This window comes from Pocillopora verrucosa, chromosome 9 (assembly GCF_036669915.1).
Source record: "Pocillopora verrucosa isolate sample1 chromosome 9, ASM3666991v2, whole genome shotgun sequence".
NCBI lineage: Eukaryota > Metazoa > Cnidaria > Anthozoa > Scleractinia > Pocilloporidae > Pocillopora > Pocillopora verrucosa.
In genome coordinates this window covers 19,270,553-19,288,843 of record NC_089320.1, presented here as the reverse complement: position 1 = coordinate 19,288,843, position 18,291 = coordinate 19,270,553, and the positions used below count along the sequence as shown (strand labels likewise).

General features: G+C 39.2%; 3 protein-coding genes across 4 annotated transcripts; all 3 read right to left on the bottom strand.

Moving 5' to 3' along the window:
- Positions 1 to 113: 113 nt before the first annotated feature.
- Positions 114 to 4,205, bottom strand: LOC131793738 (monocarboxylate transporter 10-like). 2 transcript variants are annotated; one of them, XM_066172663.1, is made up of 4 exons: positions 3,808 to 4,205; positions 3,460 to 3,698; positions 1,531 to 2,102; positions 114 to 1,218 (listed from the first exon to the last, which is right to left on the bottom strand). In XM_066172663.1, the coding sequence occupies exons 2-4, from the start codon at positions 3,683 to 3,685 to the stop codon at positions 646 to 648; spliced, it is 1,371 nt and encodes a 456-aa protein (XP_066028760.1). In that variant the 5' UTR covers positions 3,686 to 3,698; positions 3,808 to 4,205; the 3' UTR covers positions 114 to 645. The 2 variants fall into 2 exon arrangements, with proteins under 2 accessions (XP_066028760.1, XP_058967197.2); XM_059111214.2 differs by having other exon boundaries at positions 3,460 to 4,204.
- A 215-nt stretch (positions 4,206 to 4,420) lies between these two features.
- LOC131793641 (monocarboxylate transporter 10-like) lies at positions 4,421 to 9,167 on the bottom strand. Its single transcript, XM_059111075.2, has 3 exons — positions 8,734 to 9,167; positions 6,899 to 7,464; positions 4,421 to 6,436 (listed from the first exon to the last, which is right to left on the bottom strand). Exons 1-3 carry the CDS (start codon positions 8,954 to 8,956, stop codon positions 5,864 to 5,866), a joined length of 1,362 nt encoding a protein of 453 aa, XP_058967058.2. The 5' UTR covers positions 8,957 to 9,167; the 3' UTR covers positions 4,421 to 5,863.
- Positions 9,168 to 9,827: 660 nt separating this feature from the next.
- LOC131793618 (peroxisomal membrane protein PEX16-like) lies at positions 9,828 to 12,522 on the bottom strand. Its single transcript, XM_059111047.2, is given in 1 exon segment — positions 9,828 to 12,522. A coding segment is annotated over 1 exon segment (1,167 nt). The 3' UTR covers positions 9,828 to 11,355.
- Between the last annotated feature and the right edge of the window lie 5,769 nt (positions 12,523 to 18,291).

Genomic DNA, 18,291 nt, shown 5'->3' with positions numbered 1-18,291 from the left:
GGGGAGGGGGTGGGAGGGGGTGGGAGGGGGTGGGAATTTATGGGGAGATCAAGTAAATTGTTATCGTGACACAACCAAAATCCTCTAACTTCCCCTCCTCCCCCCCCCCCCCACGCGATCATGACCAGTCACTAATGAACGACCGACTACAGCTTTACCGCGTTATTCCAACTCGCACGTTCATCAAGATAAATAGCTGCCTTTATTCTAGAATTCGATGCTTGACAGTTAGCTAACCATGGAAGTTCCACGCCCGACCTTCGGTAGAATTTTTTTCTTGGAAGTGCAACTAAACAGCCAGAAAATATTGGTAAAAAAAAAACTAAACAGAAACAGAATAGTGGCGCGCACCGAGAGGGATCTAGAGAAGAAGAGAAACGCGGCGACATTGGACAATAGTCACGAGTTGGAGTAAGACACTTCCAAAATACACATGACCCCTGCTTTGAAACAAGGGTTATACAACGCTTGCGATATAAAAATAATTAATTAATGTGATCCAAGCAAAACTTATTTTCACAAGAAAAGTTTGCGTTCGACCCAGTTTGAAAATAAGTCTGTATTTAAGGGTCAGAGATGGCTGGCGGCTGTTCATATGACCCTTTTCTTTTACTCCTTACAAGCTACAGATATGTCTTTCCTACATCATAAACAAGTTTCCTTTGCCACAATGTTTTCCTTATGACAAAGCTCAGAGTTTCTTGCTACTTGAATAGTTTCTCTCTGTTTGGAATACGATCTATTTTTGAACAGCGGAACCAAGAACATCATACACGTGGAAAGTACCGTGACCACACCTGCGCTGAAGAACGCTACGTCGTAACTTTGGGTTACGTCATATATCCAGCCAGCAATGGACGGACCCGCGGTCATGGGAATGGAACGAAAGCAGAACAGCGATCCAAGAGCAAAGGCTTGCTGTTTCTTTTCTACCAAGTCTTGCACAATTAACGGTAATGAAATTACAAAACATCCCTCCAGAAATCCAAAGAGGAAAGCATAAGTTGCTAACCATTCATAATTAGTTGCTATGGGAACGAGTGTTGTAAAAACACTTAAAAGTAGAAGTGTTATTTGCAACGCAGTCAGACGGTTTACATAGCGCATGTCCATTAGCTTTCCAAAAAATGGCCGCACTATCACTGATCCAAACGCCACAAAATTGATCAGGAGGGCTGCTTGGATAGGGTCGATGCCAGAGTCTTCAGCAAGTCTAACCTGTCCATAAAGGAAAAAAAATGGAGAAATCAGAGTAGAAAAAAGAAAGGTAACCTCGCTCCTCTGTATTTGTATATGTGCTGTAAAGACCCCACAAAGAGTGCAGTGCGTCCCATAACGATATGGACTGACCATGCACGCTGGTACTGTATTATATAGACAATCTCAGAAGGAACACACCCTTTCTTGGACAAATTTTGTTTGAGCCACAAAAACAAGGTGCAGTTTCCTTAGTCTTGAATCTTTAACAATAATTGAAAACAAAACAACAATGGAGAGCATAAGTAAGGCCGAGTTAATAGATCGACTTACCAAATGCACGTATGGTACCAAATAGGTAGGCATAAAGAGGCATAACGCTACTACAAAAGTCATATAACCTTTGTTCTTGAATATTGTCCAGTCAAACCCACTTTTTCTTTCATTTTTGATGTGCAGTTGGTCTGATTTAGAAGGAGGAGAAGGAGCAAGTCTGATCATAAATCCACTAAACATAATTACAAGCTGAATCCCAGCTAATATTTGAAACGTTCTGGCCAACCCAACTCTTTGCAGCAGATAAGCAACAAATGGAGTCAGAGCTAAAGTACCAATTGGTGCGCCAAAAAATACAATTCCATTAGCTAAGCCGATTCGCGCGCTAAAAAAATGTGGAAGCACAAACAAAGCAGCACAGTTACAAAGACACGAACCAAATCCCCAGACTAAGCCGTAAGTTAAATAAAGTACGTAGATGTTCGGAGCAAACGAGGAAGTAAACATCCCAACTGCGCATATCACTCCACCAAGCATGATGACATTAGCAAATCCAAACCGGTTACCAAGGATGGCGGGAATCATTGCAAATCCATCTGACACACCGGCTGCCAGAGCTGTTACCCAAGCTAAGGAGATAAGAACACACTGTCACTGACATTGCATGAATGAATGAGCGAGGTCGTTTTTTATTGTTAAAATAAATAAATAAATAGATGAAATAAAACTCTTAGACGAAACGCACAAGCCTGAGATTTACGTTCCGACGGATTTCACCGAAAGGGAAGGGACTGCTCGTTGTGTAAGGTAACATTTTAGATCATAGTCATATCGGATAGATATCTGATAGTGACAGACGATTGGTAAAAATTTCTTGCGATGCTTAAATGGTGCTCTACGTCTAAAGCACCTTCAGCACACTGACAATGTTGGTATCGTTCGTCCTCTTGTCAATCAAGTGAGCTCTCTAACCAAATCACACGTCCGGACACTTTTTCATTCCACTGTTACTCGCCTGACAGTCAGTAAATTTAAAAAAAAATTACGAAAGAAAAAGAAGATATAGCATTTATTAAGCATCTGTCAGCTAGTTTTTAGTGCTTAACGACCATGTTCAATTAGATTGAAAACACAAGGGAATGAAAAGTCATATCTTTCTACAGAAATGTGGTAAAAGGAAAAAAAGTATGAGGCACATGACAATTAATTACACAAGAGGATGAGATCTCTTTTGTAATCGTAACACAAGGAGCCCATACTCACACGATGAGTCTGCGTATACATGTAAAGATGTTTACGACGCGCAATGCGCGAAATATAAGGATTTGCACGGAAATAAACGGTCGATCTCACAACCGAAAATATTTGAACTGGTTCTGAGTAAAAACAAACTTACCTTGCTCAAGAGGTTGTTCCTTAGTATCGTGTGAGTTTTCTGGGCTGATGTAAGGCCGTTTAGATCGGTTTTAGTTCATTTGCTTTGCCCTTCGCTCCGAAACGTCAGCTCAAGAAACTCTACACGGTAGCCAATTATAAGATAAACTAAATCCGAGCTAAGAAGCCCTGAATCAACCCAGTTTTTCGTTTGTGAGCGCGGCGACCTTTTATTTCCACACAAATCCTTATATTTGGCCCATCGCGTAACGTAAACATTGTGCGCGATCGCAAATATCCACATCTCCCGCTCTATATCGTGTGACGACCACTATCTAATATGATTTTGTGTTAGTGTACTCATTTGACATGGCTTATTGCAATTTTTCGACGTTCTTATCGGCGAATGACGAAGGGCAAACGATCGAAACGTCAGCTTTGAAACTCTTTATGGTGTTGTGTGATGACTGTAAATTGAAATTCAAGCTCGGGTGGCTAGTGTCGGGGTCGAGTCAAGCTCGTTCACTTTTTCACCTCTTTTGAGTACGTACCAGTAGTGATTCTAACTGGATAGACAATTAGAATGTTAAAAAACGAAACAAGATTTCTTACCAGTTTGACTTCGGCTAGTGTTGTTGTATTCATTCAATACTGCCGTAAATATTAATCCAGAGAGGTTCCCTTGAGCACAAACGATGCATTGGATCAAAAATCCTGCAATGCATACTACCCACGAACAGCCATCATCAAAACGATCTTTTTCTGTGGAGCCCGAAGGAAAATTTGGGCTTCGCGTGATGTGTTCGTGTCCTTCATCATCTCCATGTGCGGTAGCCATATCTTGTGGTCAGCTAAATGGCCGCAGATGGCGAAGAAAAGGTTTGGCAATTCTCATGAAATTTTCCTAGAAAACCTCACATTGAATCCGTAAAAGTTGACGTTTTTCCTCCGATCACTTACTTGCTAAAACTGACTGTGGTTTCCCCATACACGTGTGGAAATGGATATTCCTTTGCTTGATAATTGATGGCTCGGCTCTGGGTGACCTGACAGATACGAGCTGATCGGATAATTCAAAGGATAATTGCAATTTTAGAGAGGGGTGGGTGGGTAATAGATTTGTCATTACCTCAATATTTGATCTTACATTATCGCCACAAAGTTTTTTCCTTGACATTGAAATGGTACATTTTTTCGTGAAGCTTAAAGCAAGGTTTTCTTTTTTTTCTCGACCAAATCAGAAGAGATACCTCAAGTGAATTTATGGTTATACGATTCGCCTTTTACCAGGTAAACTTCAGAGTATAAAATCGGATACAGATGGCTCGACGCGTGTTTCATCCGTTCAGAGAGAAACTTCTATGCGGGAGTACTTTTCTCCGAGGTCTGCACAACCGAAAAATCCTTCAGCAAACCGAGATAAAGCAAAGTTCCAAATGAATGACTATTTTATCTAAACGGAATACTGAAGACATTACTATTAATATTATTGTTTTCATAATCATTTTTATCGTTATTTTAATCGTTATCAAAGCAACTGTGAAGATATGAATGTCACATATCTGAACTGCAGATTAATAAAGGAAGATGAGAGTGATCTTGAAAAAACCTGAAAAAAAAAATTCAGGCTTGTACGGGAGTTGAACCCCTGACCTCTGAGATTCCGATGCAGTGCTCTACCAACTGAGCAACAAGCCCACCTGATTACATTATCCAAGAAGGGGTAGTAATGATTCAACCTTTCAAACAAAAAAATGTGTTTATCACGTCCGCTTAGAATTAGGGAATCATAGAAAAAAATATATATATATAACACACACCCACACACACGCGCCAATATGCATGCTCTCTTTTGGCAGGCGACACATGCCAATAGCAGTCAGAGGTTGATTGAGTATTAGCATTAGCCCGATGCATTTGCCTTATTGCAGTTCTCGGCTTTGACGGTTTAACGTCGACAGTATTAGTGACTTCTATTGCTCGCTCGTTCGGCGTTTTAATTTTCTATTCATTTCTTATTCCGGCGAGAACGGAAACTAGATTTCTGACTTCTGTGTGCGCTTTCATTAGATCACATGTCGTCGACAGAAGGAGGACAGAAAGAGGTCTTGTATACCCCAATATGTGCTGACTTAAGACTGCTGACGTAATTAAGCTTAACTGTTCCATGGCATGAAGAAAGCTAGAGGCATCATGTGAATACTTGCCCGTGGATTGTCTCCACTTCGGCAACTGCGTCATAGATCTTCGGGTAGTTGGCTAACAGCGTGGAATCTACCCTGGAAAGCCATCGGGTATCACTCAGAGTTGGTAGACTCTCTTGGTGTTGGCTGGTTGTGAATAAGCTTTCTTCGTGCTCCTCTCTTGGGTAGTTGAACAAAAAGTCATCCACTTCGGAAGCAGTGACTAATATCTCCTTAAGAATTCCCTTCTCTTAGCGGAATATGAAAAGAAGAAGGTCAGCTCTTCAAATGTTATCATAAAGTTCCTGATTTTTTGTACTTTATTGCAGCTGGCAACAACGACCAGGTTCAAACAGGGACTCGAGTGGTGGTAAAAGTATCTAGCGTCAGGATAGCGCCTTCTTATCCTTGCTTGGACACTTGCGCGTTCCCCACTAATGTTAGAGGTGCCACTAAAAGCCATCCCCCGTAGTCGATCGAGATGGATCCCCCATTGACTGAGGTTCTCGAGAATTGATTCAGTTATTGTAGCTGCGTCAGTGACGGGTAGTTCTACAAAACCAAGAAACAATTCATGTACAGCGATTGACAGATGATAATCTGAACTAATTAAAACTGTCAAGTACGGACTTCCGATTTCTATCATTCGTTGATGTCATGAATTATGCAACTTAACAATAGGACAGACTGTCACACAATTAAATCGTTACACAATATGCTGGAACTTTCACGACAGAGGACAAATTGAATGAGGAGTCGACTGGGGACCACAAATGAATTGGCAACGAAATCAGTCTCTGTCCACTTTCTAAATTCATTTCGATGTTCCTTCTCTACAAACAAGTTTCCTTTGCTGCAATTATTTCCTTTTGATAAAGCTCAGGGTTTCTTAACAGCCGAGGAATTTCCTTTCGTTTGGAAAGTGACCTATCTTGGAACAATGGAACCAAGAACATCAAACATGTGGAAAGTAGAGTGACGGCGCCTGCACTAAAGAACGCTATGTCGTAGCTGTGAGTTACGTCATAAATCCAGCCCGCGATCGAGGGACCAGCGGTCTTGGGAAGAGAACGAAAGCAGAACAGCGATCCAAGAGCTAAGGCTTGCTGGTTTTCTTCTACCAAATCCTGCACAGTTAAAGGCAATGAAATTACAAAACATCCTTCTAGAAATCCAGAGAAGGAGGCGTAAGTTGCTAACCATTCGTAGTTAGTTGCTATGGGAACGAGTGTTGAAGAAACACCTAAAAGTAATAGCGTTATTTGCATCGCAGTCAGACGGTTTACATAGCGCATGTCCATTAGCTTTCCGAAAAATGGCCGCACAGTCACTGATCCAAAAGCTGCAAAGCTGACAAGAAGGGCTGCTTTGATTGAGTCAACGCCAGAGTCTTTGGCAAGTCTAACCTGTAGATAGGAAAAGAAGAGCAGCAAGTTTTATTTTAAAATCACCCCAATACTATGTATTTATGAAATGAACTTGCAGTAGCCAAGATGTTGTCTATTTACCAAATTTTACCCATTTTTCGCTTTAAAAAGGGTTCCAGAATCAACATAGCGAGCGCACGCTGAAAGAGAAGGTCCCCTTCCCTTTCCCGCTGAGGGAAGACTTTTTCCCGAGCGGCCTCTCAGCTTACCAGGCCGATTCAAATTCCAAATTTGTTGCTCGACAAATTAATGTCACGACGCATACATTTATATTAGTACATAAAGAAGAGGATATTTACCCCCCAAAATTTTTTAGACTTTCAGAAACCTTGATACGAGATCCGGGATGTCTTACTGAACAAAAGTATAGCAACAAGGAATCTATTATGCAAAGAGTTTTAACAACCTGAAGAAAGCATCGATATCACGGAGATGACTTACCAAATGTACATGCACTAAGTAGGCGGGCATAAAGAGGCATAACGCTACTACAAAAGTCATGTAACCTTTGTTCTTGAATATTGTCCAGTCAAACCCACTTTTTCTTTCACTTTCGCTGTGCAGTTGGTCTGATTTAGAAGGTGGGGGAACAAGTCTGATCATAAACCCACTACACACAATTACAAGCTGAATCCCAGCTAATATTTGAAACGTTCTGGCCAACCCAACACTTTGCAGCAGATGAGCAACGAATGGAGTTAGAGCTAAAGTACCAACTGGTGCGCCAAAAAATACAATCCCATTAGCTAAGCCGATTCGCGCGTGAAAATATTGGGGAAGTACAAACAAAGCAGCAAGGTAACAGAGACACGCGCCAAATCCCCAGACTAAACCGTAAGTTAAATAAAGTACGTAGATATTCGGCGCAAACGACGAGGTAAACATTCCAACTGCACATATCACTCCACCAAGCATGATGACATTGGCAAATCCAAAGCGGTTACCAAGGATAGCGGGAATCATTCCAAATATCTCTGATACGCCCACTGCGATAGCGGTTACCCAAGCTGAGGAGACAAGTACTCAACGTCATGAACAAACAACTACAAAAAGAAATCCAAAGAACATTGCAGGCTAAAAACCTGACAAACTCTCTAAGTAAGGTTGGTATAAACAAATCACAGAGGCCTTTCTGTCGCATTCGATTTCGCGTGACTTATATCAACTAATGCAGCTGTCGTGTTATTGTCATGATAATGGGAAAAAAAACCTCCTTACCTAGTTCATCAAATTATTAATTCATCATCACACAAAATTTTTCAGTCATCACATTTGCAATGAAATAACAGTCAACTCTCCGCTAACGGGCCCTCTCGTAAGGAGACAGTTCTACTTAGGGACATTCTTTTCAATTCCCGTTTTTGCCTCCCTAGCAAACTCTTTATTTAAACATTCTCGCTCCTTTTCTTGTTTACGCTCTCTCGTAAGCTGGACACCCCCATGCATAACTGACTATGGCCAATAGAATTTAAAAATAAAAAAAACGTAACATTTGATAGAGCAACAAAACATTGGATATCGAATTTGTCAAATCTTCATACATGGAGAGCAAGCTGTCGGTTCGTTTGACATTAAGGGCAACGAAAGAAGTTGATTGTTTACCTAAATTGTAATATAATTTGTAATTAATTTGTAAATATATTTTTAACTGTACATCTGATGTTGTACTTATGAAAATTAATGGCAAACTGGAAAGTGCTGTCAAATATTTCCGTATGTCCTTCCGATTTTGTATTTAGAGTAGGAAGTGTCTGTTGTCACATGTCTTTCAAGAGACGACGACAGATTCTCATACAATCCTTGTATAGGGAAATAATTCAGTAATGAAGATTCAAGTACTTGTAGACAATCTGGTAGCATTCTGATCTTCATCTGACCAGTCTGAGATAAAACTTTTTAAAACTGCAAAAACGCCCCACTGGTGCCAATAATAAGTCGACCTAAAGACGTGCGTGACATGCAAAACAAACGCCATAATCGGCAAATTTAGCGTCATGATATGAGGACACTTAATGTGTAGTCCCGTGATTAGTCTTTGTTTGGTTTGCTTTATGTAAAATTTAATGTTCTTTACCGCTAGTTCCATTCATGTTGCAAGTTGGAGTGATAGGCACTGTAACATGTCGTGCGCGGTACCCACATTTCACCATGCTGTGATATATTTTTGGTATTCTTGAAGGTATGCGATGTCTAGCCCCATGGCTTTCAGTTTTCACTCGTCCTAGTACTCTATCAACAATAAGAATTTTACCAAAGCCAATAAAAGGATAACTTACCAGTTTGACTTCGGCTATTGTCATTATATTTATCCAGCAATCCAGCGAAAATTATTCCGGAAATATTCCCTTGTGCGCCAACGATGCTTTGAATCAGAAATCCTGCCAAACATACTAACCACGAACACCCACCGTCACGGCGGGTTTTTTCTGTAGCGTTTAGACCAAAATTTGGGCTTCTCGTATTGCGTTCATTTTCTTTATCACTTCCATTTCTCTTCATATCAGATTCCGTGAATAATCTTGGGCTACTCTTCCCGTAAACAGCTCAATTCTGGTCAGTTTGACTTCGTAATATTATGTATTCCCCTCGATCACTGACAGGTAAAAATTGACTTTGGTTTCTTCTAACCACGTGCACCATCGAAAACGAATATTAAAGATCTTTTGTTTTCTTCATGGAACAGATGTACACAAGAAATCTTCTTTGTCCAGCTTCAGGAAGTACACGAGGTCACGCGTCTCGCCGATAAATTCTCCAAAATTAGAACCTGCAGTGCGTGATTAGACTCTTTAGCATCCATTGTTTGATCTTGTCACGCAATGCGCTTTGAGGGCGTTCTAGAGTCGTTAAACCTATTTTCCTTCGCTAGAATCCATGCTGCGTTGTGGGATAGGTTGAGGACTTGGAATTCAATGAAATAAATGAACTAAAAAAGGAAGGATTTTAAAAACGCCAAACATGTCGAATGTTTAGCTTAATGATATTATTTCAGTCAAGCAAACAATATTTCAGTCAACACTCTTCTGTTCTCTCCTCAGTGCACGTGTTTGCCATGTGGTGGGTCTCAAACATTGGTGGCAGTCAAAGAAAGTGCTCTTCCCCACAGGAGGTGGGGTAAGGGTACTACAGAAAGTTTTATTCAAAGACAATCTGATATGAAGTCCAATCCACCTTTGTACTTTCAACTTGTACTGATATTGTAGGGAGAAACTCTGTCTTGGTCACCCAAGGGAGTTAAAAGGGTAAATGGAATTTGGAGCTACCCAATCAATGAAAATGTTACCTTAAGTCTTGAAACCAGAGTTTTGTTTCACCCCTCAAATACAACTTTGGCAACTAGCCTGTTCTAATGATTACATTACAAGCTGCCTAGCTTCTAACATTTTTATTTAAGCTCCAAACTGAAAAAGAATTTAAATTAAATCATCTTGTTTAGTAGGGTATGGTTGTGGTATAATGCTCTGAGTGAGAGCCTCTGTTATTATCAGGAACTCATTTCTAAGAAACTACACTTAACAAATTTCTAATTACAGAAAGTAATTTTTTGCTAACTTCAAGGCAAGTTTCAGCAACAAAACATTTCATGTGACTTTCGCAATGATCTTTGTCCTTGCAACATGTCATACAGATTCAATTCAGGTTTGAATTTGTGCCAGTCTGAGATTACCTGTTGCTATATTTCATAATACTGATATAAAACTAATCAAATCAAATTTCACTGCCATTAAGATTAATGACTAATGATTTTAATATTCCAGAATTCAAAACCACCTTATTGGAAAGGCAACTGGGTTTCCTGCAATACTTGACATGAGTAATCTCATAAACTAATATCAATCTCACAATGGCTACTCTATTTCCTCAAAAATATCTAAAGAGCCATCCTAACTTTCACAAAAAGAGGGCATACTTATGATAATGAGATCAATCGAGGAAAGAATATATATGTTTTGGGCCAAATCAGAGTCATTTTATTAAGAGCTGTTAGGCCAGGATTTAATTGACTCTGAGAAGAGCCCAAAACATGTTTATGCCTAGGAACATAAACTTTGTTACTATCGTTATCACTTGGAGGGCACTCAAAAAGATAACAACCAAACAAAATAATAACAAAACAGTCTGAACACCCATGTGAGGCTTCTGGGGAGCTAAAATTTGTTTTGCCAAAATCTACATTTCAGCCCACAAAATGGGCCACATTGCCCAACAAAGTAATCATAATTTTTCTATTTCTTGTCAGAAAAGTGGCCTTCAGCACTCCAATCTCCCTTGATAAATGGAGTGGAGATAGGGAGGGGGAGGGGGGGAGGGAGATGATCCATCCAGGGATATCTCCCACCAGGGGTGACCCCACATGAAGGTGATCATTCAAAAATAGCTTAAACTGGTATCCAAGGATGTAGAATATACTCTCTCTACATATTCATAAAAATGGATTTAATATCTAATAAAGGCATCCTGAAAGTACAATATTTTCATCCTAAACTGCATGTAGGTATTTAAGTTATGAGCAGTAATTATTTTAAGAAACAATGTTACTTTGCTTTACTAACAACTCCAACTAGCACCAAAGTGAATTAACTGTTTTTCACCTTGTACACCTTAACATCAGCTTTTCCACACTGTTTGTCATTCATTGCCTATAGTTTTAGATCTAAGAATGAAGTAATATCCTCCTTGATGATAATTTTTTCACTTCTCATTGCTTTTCTGCTTAAAAATGTATGGATGTTGTGAGGAGAAATTCATGCTTAGTCACTCCTTGGTGTGAAAGGGTTAATCATTTGTGTCCTTGGGAGTTGATTGTAGATTGATAATTTAAAATCTAGTCAAAAACTGTAACAAAACAAGGACACCTGTTAGAACAGCTTTGGGATGGAGAATCCCCTCGCAAAGTTTTAGGAACTCCAGTTATAGAAATAAATCTTCTGCCAAGTTGGAAGGTAGTCCAGCAAAGGATTAAGCACAAGAGAAACCCCAGGAACATTCCCTGTCATAAATTTTAGGAAACTTAGAATCCTAGTCTTTGAGTAGTTATCATAAAATGGAGATCGCAAAAGATAAAAGAGAAGCCGAAATGTTCTTCTGGACAATTCTGATTTTTCCTCATCATTTAGTTCACTTGAATCACCCATAAGAGCTAACGATGTGACATCTACTCCACAAGAAATCAACCACGGCTTCCACGAGGTTTGTCCAAACATAAACATACTTGTGACGTGAAGCAATGGTCTTGAGATGTAAAGGCTCTCAGCTACCATTCTCCTAGAAGAAAGATCGGTTGGTTGAGAGGCAGTCTTGGTTTTAGAGGTTCCCTCTGGGAGTTTCCAGGAACGATTTGGACCACTTGGTGTGGCGCCAAGGGACCTTACAACCCTTCCTGATCTAGGCCCTCGCCAAACTGGCCCTGTATGGCCGTTCGTCTGTGACCTTTCGTCATTTGGGACCGCTTCGTCTGAAATCTCAACCTTTCTCGAAGTGTCTTCACGATCCACTTCCTCAGGTTTCACCAGTTTTGATCGATCAAAGGGTGGAATTAGAGGTGTCCGTTGAATTCCTGAATTATACTTGAATAGTAAGGCGAATCTCAAAGCAGCCTTGGCTATTTGTAAAACCACGACAATGATCCACTTTCCTGCTTCACCCCACAAACGACTGGCGCCGAGTTCGATAAACACCTCTAAATATTCAATGACAGTCAGCCACAACAATAAACGTTGTTTGCTCCAGGAAGATGTCACATCACATGCCAGACTGCTTCCTCCTTCACGAAATATGCAATCGTTTAGCAGCGTAAGAATTTGCGATGCTGAAAATACGAGCTCAGACAGTGCCTCAGACGCTCCGAATCGTCCTGGAAGCATGTACGACAGCGCTCGCAAAATGGATTCCACTGTCGAAATTGTCTCTGGATTGTGTAAGACAAACTGTTCATACTTCTGCCGAATAGCAGTGGCGTGTGTCGTCCCCAAAGCTATTAATTCCTGCGATGTTTGTAGCAAGTGCGATAGAGAAGTGTTCCCTTCCGCCATATCAGTTGCGATCTAGAGTAGGAGTTTGCGCATGTCAAAAATATTTTTGCGCTTGACGACGCGCTTGACGAAGTTTTGACCGAGGAGGAGCGGGGCTGAGCGAGGCGGAGCGGAGTTAAATCTTTATCAAGATACTATAGACAGTTTTTATTCTCTCGGTTTTCACTCAAAACGATTTATACTAAATGTAATTGCTTGGGTAACTTTAAGTGTACACGCATCTCTTTTTCTTTCATTATACTTTCAATTTTGCATTTGGCGGCGTTTGAACATTAGTAGCGTATTTCCACAATCACCTGATCAGCACTGCAAGTCTTGAAATACCAATTGGGACAAAATAGAGAGCCTGACTAATCGCATTTTGTGCTCAAATGTCGTCTGTTTTCTTCTCTAAGGTAAATTATTAATCGATCCCAACCACCACCGTCGTATTAATCACGATCTACACATCTCATTATACTCCGCAACTATTTCGGCTCTCACTTCTACGTCACTCAAGTGTTTATTTTATTTTTTTTAAAGTCCAATTGGATTTCCAATTGATCATCAAAATCATCAATACTGAATGTGCTACTGGTGAACCGGCTATTAGTATGCTATTACTGAACCTTTCTAGGAATGCAGAGGGAAATTTTCAGGGTAACCCATGAAGCTGGCAGTTTTGTGTGCCCTTAAGAGGTGAGGAGACGGAAGATAATTTCCTTCACGGCTTCGCGGCTCATCTCTCAGTGCACAAAAAACACGGTGCGCACACAAATACGGTAGAGAACGCAAAAAATCTTCAGCGACACAGGCTGGAATCAAGGCCTGTCCATGCAGTTTGTATGGTCGAGGAAAACTTCTGATGTACGACTCAAAAAACTGATGACAACACCATAATTCAATGCTCTCTCATACTTTATTATCTTGAGGCTACATATAGGTTTGAAATGTTCAACTGATTATTTGTCATCCCAAAAATTCGTATACCCAATAGCAGCGAGGTAGTTTTGTCCTCTAAACCCCTGCACAAATCTACTGATAAGTCTTATCAGCCGGCACTGCTCGAGCCTACAGAGAAAAAAAATGAACATTGATTAGCATCTGAAGAGAAAGCCCGTTTCAGCTACGAACTTAGCCCCTTGACGGTCCTTGAACAAATGTGATAATTTGAAGAGTTCGAGTGCGGGGATACTTTACAGCCACGACGTTTAAAAAAAAACTGAAATGGTTTTCAGTTTTAAGTCAGGTTTAACTAAAAGATGCCTCTCGAGATCGAAGGAAAGGTAACCACCCCTCTCGTTTCTGTTGCAACCTGTGCCTAAGGATGTCATAGGTGAAAACTCGTATAAGGGTGCAGTCGAAAGACTGAGATAGTTTTTAAGTTTTTTTATAAGTGAGAGCAAGAGATGGAGACATCATGACATATATCAAGGAAAAATAACAAATACTATTATTCAAAAGGCTGTTCCTTTGGAATATATATATGGCTTATCGCCTTGCAGGCAGTTTACTTTGTCTAAAGGAGGTAGGTACCTAAAGACACTGTGGCAGTTCGTCAGTTGGGGATCTTACAAGAGAAAATTGGTTTGATCAAATGAGTTGATAACGTAAATTGGCCACTGAAAAGAGTTTCTTAAGCTGAGGTTTCGAGGGTTAGCCCTTGGGAAGAGCGATTAACGATAGTATATCGCTATGGATTCGCGATTGAAATATAATGTTGAGCAGTAGAACGGAGGGCTCATCTTTACCTTTGCAACTCTCACGTACTACAGCTGGTAAGAGACTGGGCAGCTTTTTTAATTCATTGACCTCGAAAAGCCTTTTGTTGTTGTTTGACAAAATTTGAAGGAAAACCACTTTCTCTACTGGATTGTTCGGCCATCCGACTCCAACAGCAAGTATCTTCACCCCTTTTTCCTTAAAGACCAAAAAACGTTAAAAAGGATAAGGAGAGTTGATTCCTGTATTCTCTGTCTATCTCACCTTTCTCGTTTTTACACTATGTTCAGCTATTGAAAGATGACTTATTTGAGTGTGAGAAACTTGGAACGAGAAAAGCAGTTTCTGCGAGAAAGGATCATGTCACCGCATCAAGATGAAGAACTCAGATTCTCATGTCCCGTTTCACGGTTTGCGGTTAACACGCTCAATCACGAGTCGCCGAAAAGCTTATAAGGGCCTTATACAAAGCTGATGTAGCTTTCTTGATTAATGAATCGTTCAAACCTCTAATTCTTTCACGTAAGGCTCGTAATCGTAGACCTTCGACTTATATCTTCCATCACCCAAAATAATCAACACTTTGTCTCTACCATCCTTGTTCACTTTCCAGGTGAATAAACCGTTGTTAGCCATCTTGAGAGCCAAGTCCAATCTTGATTTCCATTTCAGTTCCACGCCGTCGAGTTTCTGACCAATGTAAGAGAGCTTTTGCTTTCCTCCACGACTCAAATCAAAGGCCAATTCCAACTTTGCCTTTTCGTTGAAGGTAATAAGACCAAACTGTGAAGCGCCTGACTCCAAATCAATGCTTCTAGCCAGATCCATGACAAACTCCTTCGTCTTTTTAAATTGCCACTTAGTGAAACTGAGGGACGCATCTAAAATAACTCCCATATTGACTGCGCAATGCAATGATGGAGACACTGCAATTGGGAATGTGTGAAATAACTTTTTAAAATAGTACTCAATAACACGTAAATACTTCTCACTTAAAATTCATTGACGAATTGTGGACTAGAAAACGTAAGCATAACAGATAACTGGGGAAAATATCTTCTTCACGTTCAGTTGAGACTTGCTTAGATTTTAAAAATAATGACGAAACATTTAAAAGAAAACGTCGATGAGAAACTTGTATAATATTTATCGACGCTTACTGCTTGAAGTGGATTTGTCAGTTAATAACATTCAAAAGATTAGAAATGAGATAAACCAGAAAACCAAATAAGATTCGTATTTGTATGACAATTTTATCATGAGTAAGAAAATCGAGACAATAGTTAAAATGAAAGGGATCCTATATCATACAAATTTCATACTCACTGCTTGGAGTAGTTTTTTTAGGTGCTGAAAATAGAAAAGGAAAAAACTAACGGAATAATTAACTAAATATGCGTATAATATCGAGTTTTAACTTGATTAGATTTCAAGGTGTACATGTAAAACTATGAAACGAAAGACTGGAGGAAAATTGTCAACAAATTGTGAATTTCTTGTGGTAGAGGGCTTGGATTCTGGAAATGAAACGAATACGATTAAGATAAAGAAACACAACCTTAGGAAAGTTTATCACCGGCTTTTTGCAATGATGAAAGGACATTGAATGATGAAATGAACAGATTTGTGCCTTCACTGATTGATACAGATTTGCAGGAGGAGGACATAAAGAAAAGGAAAAACGTACTGACTAATGAATAGAAATTTACATCACGTTGATTCTTAAGCTGTTTATATTTTAAATTGTACATGTATAACTATGAAATAGAAGACTGAAAACAATATGTCAACAATTTGTGGACTCTAACACTCACCACCCGTGGTAGGAGGCTTGGCTTCTGGAAGTGAAAAGGATACGAATAAGGTGAAATATCATAACCTTTGGAAAATTTATCACAGATTTGAGAAAAATGACGAAAATAAAACATTTAGGAAGAAGACAAAGACGAAAAGTATTAAGATATTCATTGCATGCTGATTGCTTTGAAGTAAATGAGTCATGTACTGAAATTGAAAAATTCTTAAATGGGATTAATAACAGAACCATATACAGCTCATGTTTATGTGATACTTTACTCAAATTCTAAAAGTAAAAAGTATGACAAAAAAAGGGAACAGAATCTACATCACGTAAATAATACACTTACTCATTGCAGTGGACGTTTTAGGAGCTGAAAATTTAAAAAGGCAAAGTATTATGCGAATGATTAATAGAGATCTGTATCATGTGATATTGACTTAAGTCATATTCTTAGTTGTAAAGATGCAACTGTGAACCAACAGACTGGAAAAAATTCATGTGTGCTGATTTGATACTTACCACTTGTGGTAGATGTCTTGTGTGCTAGAAATAAAAAGAATGTGATGAAAAGTTAATTACAGACATTGTAATATCAAGAAAAATATTTGAAAAAAACACAAAATTTTACACTCACTGATTTCAGTAGATATTTTAGGGGCTGAAAAAAAAAAAAAAAAAAAAAAAAAAAGAAGTTAGTGCAAATCTGTATCATGTTGATTTTAAACTTGTTACGTTTAGATATGCGCAGATAAAACTAAGAAATCAAAGAACGGATAAACATTTTCAAGAAATTTTGGATTTTATACTTACCTTTTGTGGCAAAGGGCTTGGTGTCTGCATGTGGAAAGAATACGAATGAGGTGAAATCACATAGCTTAAGGAAAATTTCACCCGAGACTTTTTAAAATAATGAGATAATTTTTAAAAAGAAGACAAAGACATAAAAAAGTGATATGGCGTTTATTGCACGCTAACTGATATGAAGTGAAGGTGTTAGTTACTGAAATTTAACAAAATTGTGAGATAATAATTTGCAATACCAAAAATACCTCATGGTTATGTGGTACTTTTCTAAGGATTGAAAAAGGAAATAATCAAAAAATTAAATAATTAACAGAATCTTCATCGTGTATCTTTCCTCAACCAAAAATTACAAAAAAAAAAAAAGAAAAAAAAAAAAAGGAGAAATATTCAGCATCCAGCCGGCAAAGTAAAAGCATTTACATTTCACTTACGTTCTGGTTTGATTGTGTAGACGTACAGAGCATAATCTTCTCCAACACACATTTTGGAATTATTCCTTTGTGTACTGCACTCCATCAAACCACACTCATTTTCCTTAACCATTGTACATTTTTTAGATGCACCATGCTGATTATAGCTGTCACCTCCACCCCAGCACTCGCCATAATACTCGATACCGAAGTACTCGTAGTTCTTTCCTTCCGCAAGTTTTGCACATTCACAGGTGAACCTGTGAGATCAAAAAAAAGGAGAAATTTGCTATTCAAAGATAAAGACAATGGTGGTATTTACATTCCAAGTGACTCTTGAGCGTCTAAGGTTATCCTGTTTCACCTGGGAAGATTGTAACTCTCCCGGGATTAGATGTTTGTCGATTGCAAGTCGTCCAAGCGTTTGGTCAAGAGTTCGTAAGTACAAATACACATGGATGGAAGGAGAAATTGTTAGAGTAAAATGTCTTGTCAAAGAACACAACACAACGACGCAGTCAGGGTTCAAACCTTTGCTTTTCTATCTAGTATCCAACACCCATCTCATAGGGTCACTGCATTTCTGTCAGATAAATTAAAATGAATCTATCAAAGAAATGTTGACTCATTTTCATTTCACCATTTACCTGTCAAGGAAGTTTGCCCAATCGTTCCAGTTAAAGGGTTCTCCAAAGTAAGACTTTGAATTTGGATCTCTTGCCGTAAGCAATAGGTCTGGTAAAGCTCGAAGAGAAGGGTCTTTTCTATCCTGAAAACAACCAACCGGCCTGCGTTCCAGAGAGCATTTAGGCTGTTGCGACTGATAACAGCCTGGGTTATAAGCCGAAAGAAAGACAACGAATCAACGGTTAGAAAACTTATTTCTTTGGAAGATCACTTAACAAATGTATATATCCACGAATATTCAGGGTGTACAAAGAAATACGTGAGAAAGTATTTGTTCTTTCACAAGGTCTGAATGTAATTTCTCCCTGTTTTCTACCATACATTTCTTGTTACATCAATTTTGAGAATTTGGCGTTAAACGAAGTAGATCTCCTCGGTACAGATCAGAGATGTAAGGTG

What these genes read in the sequence shown, in the direction of transcription:
- LOC131793738 (XM_066172663.1), bottom strand. Translation starts at nt 3,685, where the DNA reads ATGGCTACCGCACATGGAGATGATGAAGGACACGAACACATCACGCGA. An exon ending in CACTAGCCGAAGTCAAACTG is followed by an intron (nt 2,103 to 3,459) that starts GTAAGAAATCTT and finishes TTATCTCCTTAG; the next exon opens with CTTGGGTAACAGCTCTGGCA. An exon ending in TGGTACCATACGTGCATTTG is followed by an intron (nt 1,219 to 1,530) that starts GTAAGTCGATCT and finishes CTTTATGGACAG; the next exon opens with GTTAGACTTGCTGAAGACTC.
- LOC131793641 (XM_059111075.2), bottom strand. Translation starts at nt 8,956, where the DNA reads ATGAAGAGAAATGGAAGTGATAAAGAAAATGAACGCAATACGAGAAGC. An exon ending in CAATAGCCGAAGTCAAACTG is followed by an intron (nt 7,465 to 8,733) that starts GTAAGTTATCCT and finishes TTGTCTCCTCAG; the next exon opens with CTTGGGTAACCGCTATCGCA. An exon ending in ACTTAGTGCATGTACATTTG is followed by an intron (nt 6,437 to 6,898) that starts GTAAGTCATCTC and finishes TCCTATCTACAG; the next exon opens with GTTAGACTTGCCAAAGACTC.